Genomic DNA, 16489 nt, shown 5'->3' with positions numbered 1-16489 from the left:
GATGGGAAAGATAAACAAGTAGTTTTGAGCAATTTCAATTCTGATATAGAAAATGTACATACTGTATATAATATAGGCTCTAATATAATATAATAATAAAAAATGTATAATACCACTTACTTTTTCACCTTTCCCTAGGTAAATAGACCGACAATTACTGTATATATCTAGGTAGATAGGTGGCTCGTGCTGTTGTCAGGTAAAGCTGTGTAACCTGTAGATGGCATCTGTTCATAATTAACAGCAAACACGCGCGTGCGGCCTGCAGCCAATCACAGCGTCGCGTTCAAGCAGCTTTATGAAGTTCCCCCTGTTTCCGCCGTTCCTCTTCGCATTTTTTCTATTAAACAGCTTGTTCTCCTCTGCTTTGAATATGCGGGAGAACCAACGAGCTCGGGCTGTGTGCAACACACATTTGCTCAAAGTGAGCGACACGAGCGAAAACAGCCTGTTGTAAGAAGGGAAGATGTATGTATGGCGCTTCTCCATCGCCATAACTCTTGGCTTTGTGTGGTATTTTTCGGACTGCGGTCGCACATTGACACAGTACATTATCTGCGCCCTCTTTGCTTTTTCTACCCCGCTGGTGTTCGGAAATAGTGGGCGAGAGAGCAGCACTCAAACTGAAGAGGAGATTAGACAAAACCCTTCCAAGGTATCACATTTGGCATTTTAGCAACATTGTCTTTTATTCAGGGGTAAATTGTAGGCCAATTGCTTTTTAAGACCACTGTTGTCATGCTGTGTTTTAAAATATTGAGCTATTGAAAGTGTGAGCGTGACATGCATTTGTTGATCTTAGCGTCCAATTAGGCCTATCATTTCCATATGACGCCTTCTTCTCTTTAATATGTGTTGATAAGTATGCCTAATGGCTAGAGCAAAGTAAGTCTGTAAACTAACTTGAAGGCTAGGTTACACAGTCAAATATTGATGTAAAGACCTCCATAGCCTGAGGGGCCAATACCTAGACCTGTTTTTGCTCATTACATACAGTACATCACGGTCAACTAGAGTTCAACACTACACTACTTTCACTTCTCTTTTTTTAAACTGCCTTCTCAATCCCTGCTAGTCCACTAATTGTTCTGTTTTTCACAGGAACTTTGTGAGGATGAGTTGCTTGGGGACTTAACAGACAGAGAAAACAGTGGGCAGGATGAACCCCCAGAGTCTCAGTATCCTCTTGTGAAGAGGTCTCTACAGCAAGGTGAGGCATATTATACACAGAAGATAATGCTGCAAACACGTTAGTCTTTGCAGGTTAAAGACACTTTGCATGGAGGAGTCAGCGTATCATGAAAAGCTCACTTGTCTGCTTGTGACTTGAGGGTGTTTTCTGTCAGCAAAGATAAGGTCTGTTTTTACTTGACACAGTAGAAAAGGACAGCTCTGTATATTAGGCACAGCTGCAGCTGGAGCTCATGTTACATGAAGCGAGGAGGAGCTTGAAATAAAACCAGAAAAATATGAAAAACACACCCGCCCTCATTGTGTTGAATTAGGTTGTGGTGTGGTGAGGAAGTAGGATGTTGTGTCGCCGGTATCAGAGATGTTTTTGCTTTGCAATCTTGTTTATGTGCATGATTGAGTCAAGTTGCTCAAGATTTAGGTCAGACTATTGCCAGATTAAGCCATTGAAAAATGTAGTGTGATATACGTAAAATGAGCCATTTGTCCAGGTTGATTTTGGTTTCTATTTTTGCAACTTTTAAGGCATTGATTTATTTTCATTCTTTAGCACCTTTTTAAACCCAGTCACTTTGCATTCATACATTATATATTTTTTTTTTCTTTAAAAAAAATCTTGTCTGAAGTTTCTTAAAAGGTATAAAGCTGCATAGGAACCCAGAATACATACAAAATTACAAATCTGTTAAATATTATTATAGAACTGTTTTAGGCTATAAGAAAATCAATATTTCACATGTTTGTACACAGAAACACAACTGGAAAATATAAGGCATAATATAAGGCCTAATACTATAGTGATTTTATTCAACCTTGTTTTTACCCTTCTTAATATTAAGTCTATGTAAAATATGAAAAATCCTGTTTTTAAAAATGCATTTCTCAGAGAAAGAGGAAATCTTCCTCTTGACCACAGACAGAAATGCCTGAAGCACCATATCAGCACTTTAAACTGTCAGCAATTCTCTTCATGAGATAAATCAAATTACGTTGCTGTAAAAATGAAACCCCTCCGTGTATGTTTACGATGCCTAGACCTGTGTTCATCTCCCCGTCAACTCCTCGTGTTTAGAGGAGAATACTGTCATGATTATTTGTGCTGAGTTTTGAAATAAAAACTTTGGATAGGGGTGCAGGAGCCATACAAAAAAAAGGAGAGCTTGAATATTACCAAACAAGCTTTAAAGCCGCTGCAGCCCTTGAGTTTTGATGTTGAGGATATGAGCGTGGTAGCTCTGGTTAACTATGGACTTTATTTGTGACTGCTCTCCTCCAGTGTTTGAGTGTGCCTACGCTTGCCTGTTGCTGCCATGGTACGGCGTCTCAGAGCCGTGTGAGCGCCAACCTCTGCACCAGGTGCTCAGCAGGGAACTCGACTTTCTATTCGACAGGATCATTGAGCGAGCTAAAGACTTTGATGTTTGCCAGGCGGCCGTCGGCTCCATTAAGATTCTGACTCAGCACTTGCATAATGCAAAGCAGCCTGACAGGTGAGACTTCACGCCTACTAAAAATGACTAAACTTAAAATGACTCGGGCTGCTTCAGTTACTCTTTGCACCCAGTAATCTGTCTGGACTCTATAAATCCCTTCCATCCTTTTTTTTATCACCCATGAATCATTTACCTTACTTTTACAAGATCATAGCTGCAATGACATCCAAATAGGTAATTCCTATGCAAGGTGATGTTTTGTATCATATTGGATTTAATATTTAGATCGAGCTATTGTCAATGAGACGTGGTGATACGATTCGGTAAAGTACTTTTGTTTTCTGTTTCAGAGAGTTCTTGTTCACTTCCAGAGCAGAGGAGATCGAGGTTCTCCGAGAGTTTTCTGACGCTCTGATACGTAACCTCTTTCACGAATCTTTTTGGGGCCACAAAGTCATCCGCTGTGCCTTAAATGAGATAATTGCTTTAAAGGGTAAGACGACATCAAATTGCTTCTCTGCAGGAATACAGCATACAGAAGCGCTAAACCTCCCAAGACTTCTTTTACAAGTGTGAGATGTATGTAATCCATTTTTGTCAATGGCTTTTTTGAGCTTAGGACATGAATTTTGGGTTTACATAAAAGGCAGTCGCTTTCTCATAGTGAATTGCCAATTCCCTTTAGGGTTCTCTTACATTAGTAACAGATTAAATGTCTTATCTTGTGGTAGTCTTGCTGAGCAGCAGGTTTTTGCAATTATGCACGTAGCTCAGCTACAATAAGTAAATTTTATAACTGTAGTCACAGCGATATCTGCATTTACCAGATGCCTCTTCATCTTGGCAGCTGGGAACTGCTAATTTCTGGGGGAAAAAATTTACATAGATGCATAATTTAAGTGTCATAATTAAGTGTTTACAATCATTTGCAACAGTTGGCAAATTACACAAGGCTTTTACAGAAAAAATTAGGTTGCATATTCTTTGTGATATTCTGGTTGCTCTTATCCATATTGAGGATATGAGGATAACAGTACTTTGCTTACATTTTTTTAGATTTGTGCCATTTATGCTCAGCTGCACATTACTAAATTAGATGTACAAAGAATTGTTTCAAAAGGGCTCATCTGCCAAAGTAGTAGTAATAGTTTGATATTCTGGGAAACCTTTGATTTTGTTTTTATATATTCCTATAGGGGAAGGTGGGGTGATTTGTGCAACTTTTTACTCAAAGTGATTTTAACCCTTAGGGCCCGTTGGTCCATTTTACGGACATTTCATTTTTCTTTTTTTGGATAATTTTGGCTGTGTTCATGCATATGGCATGAAAACTGGTAAGGAAGTGTATTTTTATATGATAATGTTATTTCCAGCTCAGCTCCTACAGTAAGGCTAAAATACACTGTATACAAACAAGAGTTACATTCAGACTGCTAAGGTCCATAAAACGTCCATTAACACCCATTCAAACACCATTTTTTCAACACACTGCCATTAAAGCATAATTGATGCATTTTTTTATATCTGGGTGTCAATCTGGTTTCTACCTTGGAATTGATCATTTTTACTACTCTCCACCATGTTACGTCATTATGACCATATTTGGCATATGGAGAAAAAACAGGCTATTTCCACTAGATAGCACTGTCACAATCCCCCCTTCCTCTCCCTTTAGCTTTAACCCTGAGGAGTGTGTGTGTGTGTGTGTGTGTGTGTATGTGGGTGTGTGTGCACGTGTGTGTGTGTGTGTGTGTGTGTGTGTGTGTGTGTGTGTGTGTGTGTGTGTGTATATCCATGACCTATGACATTATGAGCAAAAGGCTAGTGGTTTTCAAGTGGCACTGTTTTCATTTACTCTGAATCCTCCTCCAGAGCTGGGATGTTTCCTCTGACTTTCAGTAGTGGAGAATTCAGTTGGCCCCACCAACACCCATACACAGAGATATTCTTCTGCAGCCACTGGAATGGTACAGGGACCCACCTGTTACGCGTTAATGGAGGTTTCAGACACAGTGGTTGCGTTCCGAATCTCATACTCTTTCTTTTTTCTATTCTACATACTACATCCGACGATAAAAAGAATCTAGTTAGGATGCAGTAGGCATACTATTGGGACATACTTTACTCTCTTATTTCATCATAACATTGCGCCTTGATCTTGCCTCTTGCTTTTATATCCGTCGCATCCCCGTTTGTTTTCATATGGAGGCTTCGTCGATGTGACGTCACTTCACGTGCGCACTGGATTGTGGGTCAGAATCGCCCAAATAGGATGCACTTTTCAACACTAACAATCTTGGCCGCATGAAGTAGGACATCCGGGTACTTCTAACCATCCTAAATCTGGCCATAAGAATCGGGACATCCTAAATCTTTTTTCTACATACTATATAGTAGAAAGTATGCGATTCGGAACGCAACCTTTGTCTGTGTCAGATTCCTATTACTCGCTATCAGAATCAGACTCCATCACTGTTTCCAAAGCTTTATGTACTTCTTGTGTAAAGGCTCCCTCCATATTGCCAGGTAAGAAATAACTAGTTCCACAGTTTGCTTTGAAACTCTGGTTTCAATGGCAGCTGTGTAAACAGCTCAACGACTTGTTATGTGTCTCTGACGGCTGCACCTTTGATGTGATTGAAGATGGCCCATGTTTTAACTTATTTGAAGCAGTGCACTGCACATGCTTGTGTGTATGGACCTCAGGTAGGTGTGTGTGCTGTGCATTTATACAAAGTCATCTTTAGAGGGATTTTGAACCTCTGCATGAAAAACTACACATGGAACAGAGTGAATGAAAACAGTGCCACTTGAAAACCACTAGCCTTTTGCTCATAATGTCTAGGTCATGGGGATACATACACACACACACACACACACACACACACACACACACACACACACACACACACAGTCTCTCTCATACACACAACTTTATTTAGCCAATGATGTCCCTGTTACACTGTTCTTGGCCCGTTCACTGTTCACTTCTGGATAATAACAAAAAGAGTGGAAAATGTGCATGGACTGCAGGTGAGGTTCTTTTCCTAACACAAAAATTCAATTTATGATTAGTACTGATGTTGGTTTAAAATTCAAGCCTAAAAAAGTTGGAAAAATATCGATGTATAATATGTTTTATAGCTACCTTTTTCAAAAGTCCATTTTACGTACCTTAGCGGTATGAGTGTCAGTTTATTACACTGTACAAAAAATAATAATGCCTAAATATCTGTGTTGCTGCTCAGCATTGACATATCCCAGGCCCAATAATTCAATACAAAAAAAATTAGTTTGCATGTAGTATATTGAAAATAATAAACATTTTCAGTTTTTTCCTCCAAAATACAATGTCATCATGACCAAAACCTGGCAATTAACGGGTTAACATCTTTTAAAATTCATGACTATTTTATATTAATAGTTAGGGCAGATGTAGGGGAAAATAATTGGCAAAAAACAAGTAAAAAAAAAGATTGTATAACATTTTTTATAGCTACCTCAATGAAATGTCCATTTTACGGACCTTAGCGGTACGAGTGTGAGTATTTGACACTGCACAAAAAATAATAATGCCTGAAAATCAGTTTTGCTGCTCATCATTGACACATCACAGGCCTAATAATTCAACACAAAAAAAATTAGTTTGCATGTAGTATATTGAAAATATTTCAGTTTTTCAGTTTTTTTCATCTAAAATACGATGGCATCATGACCAAAACCTGGCATTTAAAGGGTTAACATCTTTTAAAATTCATGAATATTTTATATTAATAGTTAGGGCAGATGTAGGGGAAAAGAATTGGCAAAAAAAAAGTAGAAAAAAATGAATGTATAATATTTTTTATAGCTACCTCAAGGAAATGTCCATTTTACGGACCTTAGCGGTACGAGTGTGAGTATTTGACACTGCACAAAAAATAATAATGCCTGAAAATCAGTTTTGCTGCTCATCATTGACACATCACAGGCCTAATAATTCAACACAAAAAAAATTAGTTTGCATGTAGTATATTGAAAATATTTCAGTTTTTCAGTTTTTTTCATCTAAAATACGATGGCATCATGACCAAAACCTGGCATTTAAAGGGTTAACATCTTTTAAAATTCATGAATATTTTATATTAATAGTTAGGGCAGATGTAGGGGAAAAGAATTGGCAAAAAAAAAGTAGAAAAAAATGAATGTATAATATTTTTTATAGCTACCTCAAGGAAATGTCCATTTTACGGACCTTAGCGGTACGAGTGTGAGTATTTGACACTGCACAAAAAATAATAATGCCTGAAAATCAGTTTTGCTGCTCATCATTGACACATCACAGGCCTAATAATTCAACACAAAAAAAATTAGTTTGCATGTAGTATATTGAAAATATTTCAGTTTTTCAGTTTTTTTCATCTAAAATACGATGGCATCATGACCAAAACCTGGCATTTAAAGGGTTAACATCTTTTAAAATTCATGAATATTTTATATTAATAGTTAGGGCAGATGTGGGGGAAAAGAATTGGCAAAAAAAAAGTAGAAAAAAAATAATGTATAATATTTTTTATAGCTACCTCAAGGAAATGTCCATTTTACGGACCTTAGCGGTACGAGTGTGCCTAATATTATAACGGGCCCTAAGGGTTAAAGTGAGGCCTTGACAGTTATGTCTCCAACTCAAATATGTACATATATTTCAGGATGTTGTGCATCCCTGGCAATAAAAACTTTGGATCTGGAATAAACTGTTTAAGAAATATAGCTTTCGGAAAAAAAGTTGTCTTGTCGCACAAATCACCCCACGTAGTGGGGTGATTTGTGCGTCATTGTGTCACAATGACAAAGTCACCATCATCATCTTTCTGGCCATCTGAACTCTCATCAGTGGTGTCGTTAAGTGGAATTGAGATGTCACTCTCTCCTGAGCTACTGTAGACTATCACTTTCTTTTGGTGACCAGCGTATACAGCCATGCCACTGGCACAACTCTCAGAAATGTACTTTGCACTAGTTGCTCCGTGCTTGTGGAACCCACTGCCACCTGACAAATGTGATTCCCCCTACATTTCTGCCTTTAAATCAAGGCTCAAAACCCATATGTACACCCTGGTGTTTCCTCCCCATTAACCTCTGCACTACTTACTTACCTCTGCACTACTATCTGTGTTTATGTGGATGTATGGGCTTTACGTCTTTTATTTTGGTTATTGTTATTTTACCTTCATTGTTTACCTACTGAATGCACTATGTACAGCACTTTGGACAGTGCAAACTGTCATAAATGTGCTTTTATAAATACATTTTACTTACTTACTTACTTATAACTCACCCAGGCCCTTGCGCACAAATCACCCCATCCCCAGAATTTTGGATAATAGGCATGATGCAGCAATTTAGGGTTGACATTGTGCTAACTATATAGACTCAAAGTGTAGCATACCAAAGCACTAAAACATGTGTCAAATGTTTTCAAACGTGTCTATAATTGTTCAGACACAATAATCAAAAAACCTTGATCATGGAAATTTTACTTTGAAAGGCAAAACACAGTTTTTTGAGCTTAAATGTGCTTATATCTTATTCCTTGTGTCTCCCTTCTTTACAGGATGAGTCAAATGGATGGCTCTTCTTAAATATGTGGTCACATTTCCAATTTCTTCCACGGTTTTCTAGAAACAAGGGGTTTTGCAACTTCCAAAATGCACAAATCACCCCACCTTCCCCTATATACATTAGGTTTGGGCGGTATCCGATGATTATTAAAATGTGAATAGTTTGCCTCCAGATTGTGTTTTATGTCATGACAAATAGTATTTGTTGGTCTAATGAAGCGTTTATTTTTACTTCAGGTTTGGGCCTGTTGGTGACATGGCTGTCCAACCCAGACAACCTGAACCAGCTGGTGGTGAGCCAGCTGGACAGCGTGACTCCCAGAGGCTCCATGGAGGATCTCTGTGGATCAGACCTGGATCCAATCTCTCTGGCTTTACAGGAGGGCGATAGCGAGGGCAGTCAAGTGTGAGTGGCTGTCATCTCCTGCACCCCGGCTTGACCTTGTCCTATCGAGCCTCAGAGCAACCACCGTAAAATCCACCTTCTGTGTTTTGAATTTGAAACTGACCCGGATTTGCGTTTTTTTTGTTGTCCTTTTTGATTTTGTAGGAGCTCGGCGGGAGTAGGGATTTGCAATGGCACCGGGATCAAGACCAAAGTAAAAGGTGTGTTTTGATATTGTTATTCAACATTCAATAATTTATTAATTAAAAGTTGGATTTACTTCCAAGCCATGTAACATTTTAATCTGTAGGAGCAGTTAATTTGATCCCAAACTGGTTCCCAATGAGAACACCTTTCGAATGAGACTTGATAGAGGCAGATGGAGTAGTTTATGGAAGCAGAAGATGGTGCTTGCATAACTTTTTGTACGACTGTTGGATGAATAGCAGCGTGTTATCGGCTACCTCCAAAAGATAATTTTCTTTACCAGCCTGCCTTTTAGTCCATAAGTAATCCCATGTTTCTTTTGTTTGTTGGTATAGACAGCTCAATAAACAAAGATCAAGGGGAATGGCAAATCACTTAATTTCTGTTCTCCCTTAAAGCAACTCCTATCTCGTTGTATTGCAAACAATCCTGCAGCAATGATGACTGAATAAGAATTGATGATTCCATTAAAATGAACTGGGTATATTGATAATGGTGTTTTTTTTATATATTTTTTTAATGATCACATCATAAATTCAGAAAAAGAATGCAATCATATTCCTTAATCTGTCATCTGAAGGATTTAAGTCTGTTGGGATATTTATTAATCGGCAGGCCATCGCATTGATTATAACGTTCAGCATTGGATAATTAATCTTGCTTTCAATGCTCAGATGCATAATGAATGGGGTGAATAATTTTTCAGCTATAGAGATGCTCCGCTGCACACTGCACTTGCTCACAACGCAGAAAAACAAATACAGATTTACTGTCAAATTGTTGCCAAGGTAGAATGTGCTGCTCATGTACGTGTGCGTACATACACCATACACTTAATATACATTAACAAAAAAATATGATGTCTATGTCCCCGTTACTTGAACGCACCATAAGTGGGCAGATACATGCGTTTGTTTACTCAGGCTACGTCTATTGATCAGTAGACTTACTGCAGGCGATAAAGAAATGTCAGTAAACAAAGCCTCAGGGAGCTACTTAGCTTCTTATTGTAAATTCACGAGTTAACTAGAAAGTTATGCCTTCTGTCTTCTTCAGACACAAAGTTCAGCGAACCAGCCAGAAAGAGAAAGAGAACCTTAGTTCTTCAGACCACACCGTGTAAGTTATGCTGTTTTTGACGTTAGCAACAGGAAGTCATTTTAAGACTCTCCCTTTCTGTGCCCTGAAATTCACTATTTTATGCACAGTTTTTGAACCCACAGTATGACAATTATGAATTAAATACTTTTGCTTTTCACGGAAGGTGGCAGATGGTTTGTTATACTGATGTGGAAAGCTTCTGGTAGCAATGCTATCATGACAGTAACTTCTGCAAAAAGCAACAATTTTGCTAGGCACTTTGCGCACTCACATCATAGGGATCACCTGGGGGCTAAGCCCTTATTAAAACCCAGTGACAGCCCTTTGCTTTCTCTTCATGTGAAAAAAACCTCATTATGTCAGAATAGGACATTGCTTCTTCAGTTGTACACAATAAAGTTAAAAGGTACAAGAGACAGTTGAAAAACAAAAGGTAATGTACCAATGGCATAGGTTTGGAATTTTCTCTGTGTTTTTTTCAGGTTACAAGTTAAAACAAGGATGGTCAAAATTTGTGGACAAGATGACGGTCAAAAAGGCCAAGAAGAAGAAGATGAAAGAGAAGGAGCAGGAGCTGTTTTTACGGATCAGCGAGAGGCGGGGTGCGGTGTTCAATGGTGAGGATGACGGTAACGGAGAGGGCTCCGATCACAGCCAGCAGGACTCTGACGAGGTGAGTCTGCTGCAGCTGACACAATGTATTCAAATGAATAGGACAATGTGTGAAGGATGACATATTCATTGTCGCTTTATTTTGTGCCAAACACCATTAGGAGGATTGCGATCTGGAGAGCTTCCTGACAAGCGTCCAAGAGGACATGATGGAATTCAAGCTGTCTTATGAGATGTGGCGCGTTGGCCACTGGGCTGTCAGCATTCCTCATGTGAGTTATAGATATCATTGACGGTGTGGAATGTCCTGGAGGCTTGTCACCCGTATGCTGGGGCTCTGTAAAATGCATGGTATGTTAATGTTTGATCCAGATTGTAAGTAAGTTAACTGTGTTTTAGGCTGACTGGGAGGACGAGGAGCTCACCTTCACCCTTCACCTAGAGGAGAAGGAAAGCCCAGAAAACCTACATTGGGACATCAAAAAGACCTATATGGATGTTTTACACTTTCGCAACAGATGGCAGGTAAAATAATAAACTGCCAACTGAGTGCAACGCCTACACACTGTTAGTAAAATCAAACCATGTTGTATAGCCAGATGTTTTCTTGTAAGTGCTCTGTTAATTAAAGTGTTTGCTGCATTACAAATCTGATGTGGGCCAACTTAAAATGTCCTGCTATTTATTGAAATATTTTATGAATAGATCATGATCAATGACGCTCTGTTTTAATTGGCTTTCCATCACCTACTTCCGACCAAACAGGACAGTATTTGTGTGCAGAGGGCTACATGTTTCATCAATGAATTTAGGTAATTTGACCCACTGACTTGATGTCCAAGTTGCAAGACGGCAAACACCAAACCATGACAATTATACACAAGGCAGCTTATGCCAATATATTGAAACCATTGTAGTTATTTTCATTAAACATTCTTCCTGATGAATAGTGTATCAAATAACTTGTTGGGATAAACACTCATTTCAAGCCTGTGTTTGCTCTGGGGCTTTTTTCTCAAATATAAAGTGATTGCAGAAATGTCAAGATCGTGGAATATGTTTTATTATATGGATGACATATTCTTACATGTACAGGGAAAAAAGATCTACCAAATTGAGAAAATATTAAAGACATTTATAGAGTAACTTTGTCTAAGCTGACAAGGCAAATAAAACTTCACCCAGTATTAAACTTTTGATTTGAATTCCCTTTGAAGACAAAACAGCAGATCACAATGTGTACTGACAGAATAATATTTTATGGTTCTCAGGATTTGTTCCTTTGACTTGAGAGAAAATAGTTGTTTTAACTGCTTACCGAAGTTGAAGTTAAACAAACATGTTTATTTATTTATTTAAAATTTCAGGATTCAAGTCTGCCCACAGTCCTGGCGCTGGAGGAGTCAGAGGTCAAAGAAGAGGTCAAAGAAGAAGCCAGGCTATCAGTGGAGCACTTCCTGCAGGTGAAAGATACCAGTAATTATATCTTCATGTATGACTAGTAATTATGTGTTCATGTGTGATGAGAAACCCATTTTTTTTCTAGGAATTGGTTTCTGATGAGTACATCGGCCACATTCAACCAGTTTTTCAGTTCCTCTGTCCACTTGACATACTGCTGAATGAGGAGGAACAGCATGGAGGCGTGTGGCACATTCTGAGTGGCCTGGCTTACTTCCTCACTCCAGGACAAGAGGAAGAAGAGGTAAAGTTTCACATTTCTGCTTTTTTTTAAGTTGTCATCTTTAAAAAAGGATTCTGGTTTATTAAAGCTCCCATATTATACACTTTTCGGTTCTATTATACACCATATTATATGGTCTTAGTGGTCCCTAATACGTTTTTCTTTAATTGTTTGCTGAAAAAAACTTTCAGATAATTTATTGTACTGTGCTGATGTTCAGCTAATCTCACAATGGCCTATTTTTTAAAAAGAGCTGCAGCTCCCCTCGTAAATATACAATCTTTGAGCTCCCCGCGCCCCCTGTCCGTAAGCGAAGCCAGATACGCCTCGCCCTCTGTCTGTCAGGGCCGTGGACCAATAAGAAATAGGGGTGTGGGCTGCACAGTGGAAGCTTCTGGCTTTCCAGTTTTTGAGGTCAGAAACGAGGATAATTCTGATTGGAGTATATTGGGGGGAGGGGTGGGGGTTTCAGAAAGGGGGAGAGTGAGAAAAGGAGAGATTGTTATTTTTTAAAATATTTTGGCAGTCTCTAGGCACACCGTGGAACCATGGATATGTTAGAACACATTTAAAAAGTGCATTTAGCATAATATGTGACCTTTAAAACCTGAGTCTTACTTTTGTATTTATAGCTGTAATTCTCAATCATAATAATAAAACATAGTAATAGAAATATGTTGTTTACCAAGTTAAAATGTTTTCTAATGGGGCAAGAACAATGTGAGACAATCAGACACAGTTTAAACAAACTCATATAAGCTAAAAGTAAAATGATTCATCAAACTGTTCCGTGTAAACATCCTTGACAGTTTATAGAACCTGGTTCAGATTTGACCTGGTTACCAATAGATAGGTATACACAATTTTTCTGTTTAGGAAGGCATTATTGCTGGCATCACTCGCCTTTGGTAAGTAATTTGCATAAATCGTTGGCTTATTTACAAATATGTTTGCCTCCTTTTCATGTTTTTAGTTTCAATGTTCTATTTCTTAATATTCTGAAGATAAACTAAAACTATTAGGTATAGAACATTGAACGGCGGGGAAAAGGAGACAAATAATGAACAAATGGAGTTAGTGTTTTGCCCTGATGGACTTTTTTGGTACAGTGTTGCCTTGTTTCCATTTCTTACTGAACCTATTTATTTATTTTCTTCAGTTATTATGGATCTGTTAGCTGCTAGTGTGTGTGCCTTAGGGTCAATTGTCCCAACCTGTTTTCTTCTCTTTTTCAGAACTGTAGCCCTCAGACAGAATCCCCAAAAGAAATCCCAGCGCCATCTTCACAACCTGAATCCACAGCTTTGCCTTTAGAAGACCCTAGTGCCTCAGCTGGGAAGGGCCATGCTGTCACTGGGCCTACTGTCCCAACTATTGTTTACTCCATGTTTGACTCTGAACCATTTCAGGAAGCAAAAACCCAAAAGGAGCCACAGTCTGCAAATGATAACAGTTCAGATGACAAAACCGAGGACTCTGAGAATCCCTTAACCTCTCACTTGAAAATGATTTTCAAAGGAATGACCCGATCCAGGTCACAAGAGTCTCTGGTCTTGACAAGAACCGCTGGTGATGAAAACCCTGCTGAGTCCAACTCAATGCCACACTCCGGCCAAAATGGAGGGCTGAAGGGGGAGGGCGCAGAAAGCCCGTCCGTGCATAATTTAATTTTGAGGTCCAATATAAAAGAGAAGATCAATTTTAGGTTGTCAGGAGGAGGGATCAAGGCCAAAGCCAAGGACCAGGGCACCTTGCCAAGAAGGGAGGACTGTCAGAAGAGCCAAGTCAACCGGGAGCAGCTGGAGGCCACCAAAGCCATATTTGATCTACTGAAAGAAATATCAGGTTTGCTCAGCGTTCAAACTCAAGAGGGAAGCTTCAGGATTATAGCAGTGCTTCTGTACTTTGCAGTCCATTTACTCAAAATCATGTGGACAGCAAGTTTTACTTGCTAGTTCACTGCAGCGCTATTAAATAAAATCAACCAGTAGAGACTAAACACTCACCTGACAAAGCTAATAATCCTTGGTAGTGAACATTAGGTTTGCTTCATTAATCATTATGTGGTATTATAAGGTGTTTTAATATGTCTTTTGGGAGGTATATTCATATGCTTGTGACAAGCTCAGACAGTCCAAGCTTGGTAGTAAACCGTTTAACCCAATTGTATTGAAATAAAATAGAACCAGTGGCTCAGTGGAAGGTAGACGGACATCACTTTTACAGCCAGTAAGCTTGAGCAAATCATTGGCAGTCGTGTTGAAGCTGCATTAATCTGCAAAAACCTTAGGGGATGAACAACTCAAGTGACTTTATCCATGTAGCCAACTTGTGACCTTGAGGGAAGCGGGCAGGAGAGGAAGCTTTGCCATCTGTACAACCATCTGATTCGGGTAAATAAAAAAACATGTTAACCCTGTAGGTACAGGGCTTTTTGGCCATGCGTTACCTTTAGTTGTTTGGCTGCACATGTACTGTTTGAATCTCAGCTGTTACCGTTAGACGGACAAATATGGCTGGCGGCTAAACGTAGTTGAGCTGCTGGTTCAGGACTTGGATGTTTTTGTCATGAGTTAGTTGTTTCTCTAGTGGCCATGCATTTATTAAGTTGATTATAAATCTGCTCAAAAACATTGATGTTCCTTTTTTACGATATTCCTGAAGATAAACCCAAAATCTGTCTGTCTTAACAGGAAACTCCATTCTCATAAACATATTTGACGCCATTTTGAAACCCGTTATGCCTATTTTAAAAAAGTAAGTATGTTGCTGAATTCCAACCCTGACAAGATTTTACAACTTGGGATTCTTGTCTGTGAATGAAGATTTTCTTGTCGTTTTATTCTTCTCCAGAAAAGTGAACTCTTTCCTGAACAAGATGAACCCTACAGAGGTTCAGATGGCCACATACATCGACACTCTGCGTGACAGACAGTGGCCAGAGTCTCAACCAGCACCACCACCACCACCTCCTCCTCGCACCGATGAGGAGAAGAACGAGACCAAGGAGCGGGCGCACAACCTAATCACTGCCAAATGTAGGCAACGTCTTTTTTGTTCTTGTAGTAAATATCAAGATATTTTGAAATTAATCATCTAAAATTTATTTTTATTTTCACAGATTCAAATAGTCTAGTCCTGAAGAAGACGGACATGGAGTCCGTTTTTAATCTTTTTCAGGACCGTGAAGAAAACAAAACGCTGGTATATGTGAGTATCACAATATTAACTTTTGTTTATTGCATGTATTTAATTTTTCTTCGTTATAGCATACACACCTAATTCTGATGTTGTTGCCCTGTCTTTCATAACAGATGCTCCTGTCGTTTCTATTGAGGGAATTTTTTCCAAATGAGCATTCCCTACATGTAAGTGCTGCTGCCCTACAGAAAGTGACCAACTCCACCAACTGACCTATGAATCGATTGTGATTGTTTTAAATGTTACCCCCCTTTTAAGGGGGATTTTGGAATATCAAATTATTTATTAAACCTCTTAAATAGCATTTACATTTGTGACCTTTTACCTCGAAGACACTGCTGTGAACATTTGGTGAATTTCCTGTATTAGTTTTTTTTGTACAGTTGAACTAGATTAGGCAAAACCCTACTCATTTGTGTCTGAAACCAGAAACCTTATTTGTTGGAGGAGGGTTATTGCATATTGTTTTTTCATTGTTATACTCAGGAGTAAACTATATATCAATTGAATTTCACCCTTCACATTTTTAAGGGGGGAGGGGGTGGATTTCTGTAAAGTTCTGTCACTTTGAGCACTTATGGTGAGAGTGTCTGTATACGGATTAACTCTGAATACAGTTGTGTTTAATAGAATATCTCCTAATTTGCTAATTACCAATGTCAAAAATGGCTACACCACTATCAAAGCAAACTGACAATAGTGGTAATGTAAATAACTTGAATTAATTCCAAATAAAATATTTTAATAAAGTTTCTTCAGTGATATTTCTGGGCTCTATGTGTTGAGTTAACTGAGTTTTTAGGATATATTCTATAGTAAATATTGGTAAATATAATATTCAAATGAGTTGCTGATGCCAGAATCTTGTTCGCTCTGAAGCAATTTTTCAGTTCAATTGTTACTTTTCCACCTAGGGAAATTCCTGTAGTGGAAGATGTATTAAAATAATTTATTTAATGAAAAAACAACTATTTTCTTGTGCTAATGACATTATGGAAGTGTAACAGAATTAATAACAGGATGTGTTGGTCCAAGTCACAGGGCGTAGAGATTTTGTAGCAGTTTAACATAGAGT

At 38.6% G+C, this 16489-nt stretch overlaps 2 protein-coding genes across 2 annotated transcripts; both read left to right on the top strand.

Annotated features, from left to right (window-relative positions):
- Nucleotides 1-466: 466 nt before the first annotated feature.
- LOC307256940 (uncharacterized protein) lies at nucleotides 467-13675 on the top strand (the record flags this gene model as incomplete). The annotated part of the gene is made up of 14 exons (XM_080036056.1): nucleotides 467-655; nucleotides 1102-1210; nucleotides 2468-2681; nucleotides 2975-3117; nucleotides 8462-8630; nucleotides 8775-8830; nucleotides 9873-9935; nucleotides 10400-10590; nucleotides 10691-10801; nucleotides 10929-11054; nucleotides 11897-11992; nucleotides 12076-12234; nucleotides 13449-13625; nucleotides 13667-13675. The coding sequence occupies 14 exons, from the start codon at nucleotides 467-469 to the stop codon at nucleotides 13673-13675; spliced, it is 1812 nt and encodes a 603-aa protein (XP_079892182.1).
- On the top strand, nucleotides 13632-16099 carry LOC307256312 (uncharacterized protein). The gene is made up of 5 exons (XM_080035227.1): nucleotides 13632-14058; nucleotides 14907-14970; nucleotides 15067-15251; nucleotides 15335-15423; nucleotides 15528-16099. Exons 1-5 carry the CDS (start codon nucleotides 13719-13721, stop codon nucleotides 15624-15626), a joined length of 777 nt encoding a protein of 258 aa, XP_079891353.1. The 5' UTR covers nucleotides 13632-13718; the 3' UTR covers nucleotides 15627-16099.
- The last annotated feature ends 390 nt before the right edge of the window (nucleotides 16100-16489 follow it).

The sequence above is a fragment of the Ammodytes marinus genome (assembly GCF_949987685.1).
Source record: "Ammodytes marinus genome assembly, chromosome: 10".
Taxonomy (NCBI): Eukaryota; Metazoa; Chordata; class Actinopteri; order Uranoscopiformes; family Ammodytidae; genus Ammodytes; species Ammodytes marinus.
Note: the sequence above shows the minus strand (reverse complement) of the source record. Positions and strands in the feature narration are given on the sequence as shown.

Bases quoted from the DNA above. Each gene is read 5' to 3' on its own strand.
- LOC307256312 (XM_080035227.1), top strand. From the start codon at position 13,719: ATGATTTTCAAAGGAATGACCCGATCCAGGTCACAAGAGTCTCTGGTC. The intron at 14,059-14,906 runs GTTTGCTCAGCG...CTGTCTTAACAG, and splicing joins TCTACTGAAAGAAATATCAG to GAAACTCCATTCTCATAAAC. The intron at 15,252-15,334 runs GTAGGCAACGTC...TTATTTTCACAG, and splicing joins CAACCTAATCACTGCCAAAT to ATTCAAATAGTCTAGTCCTG.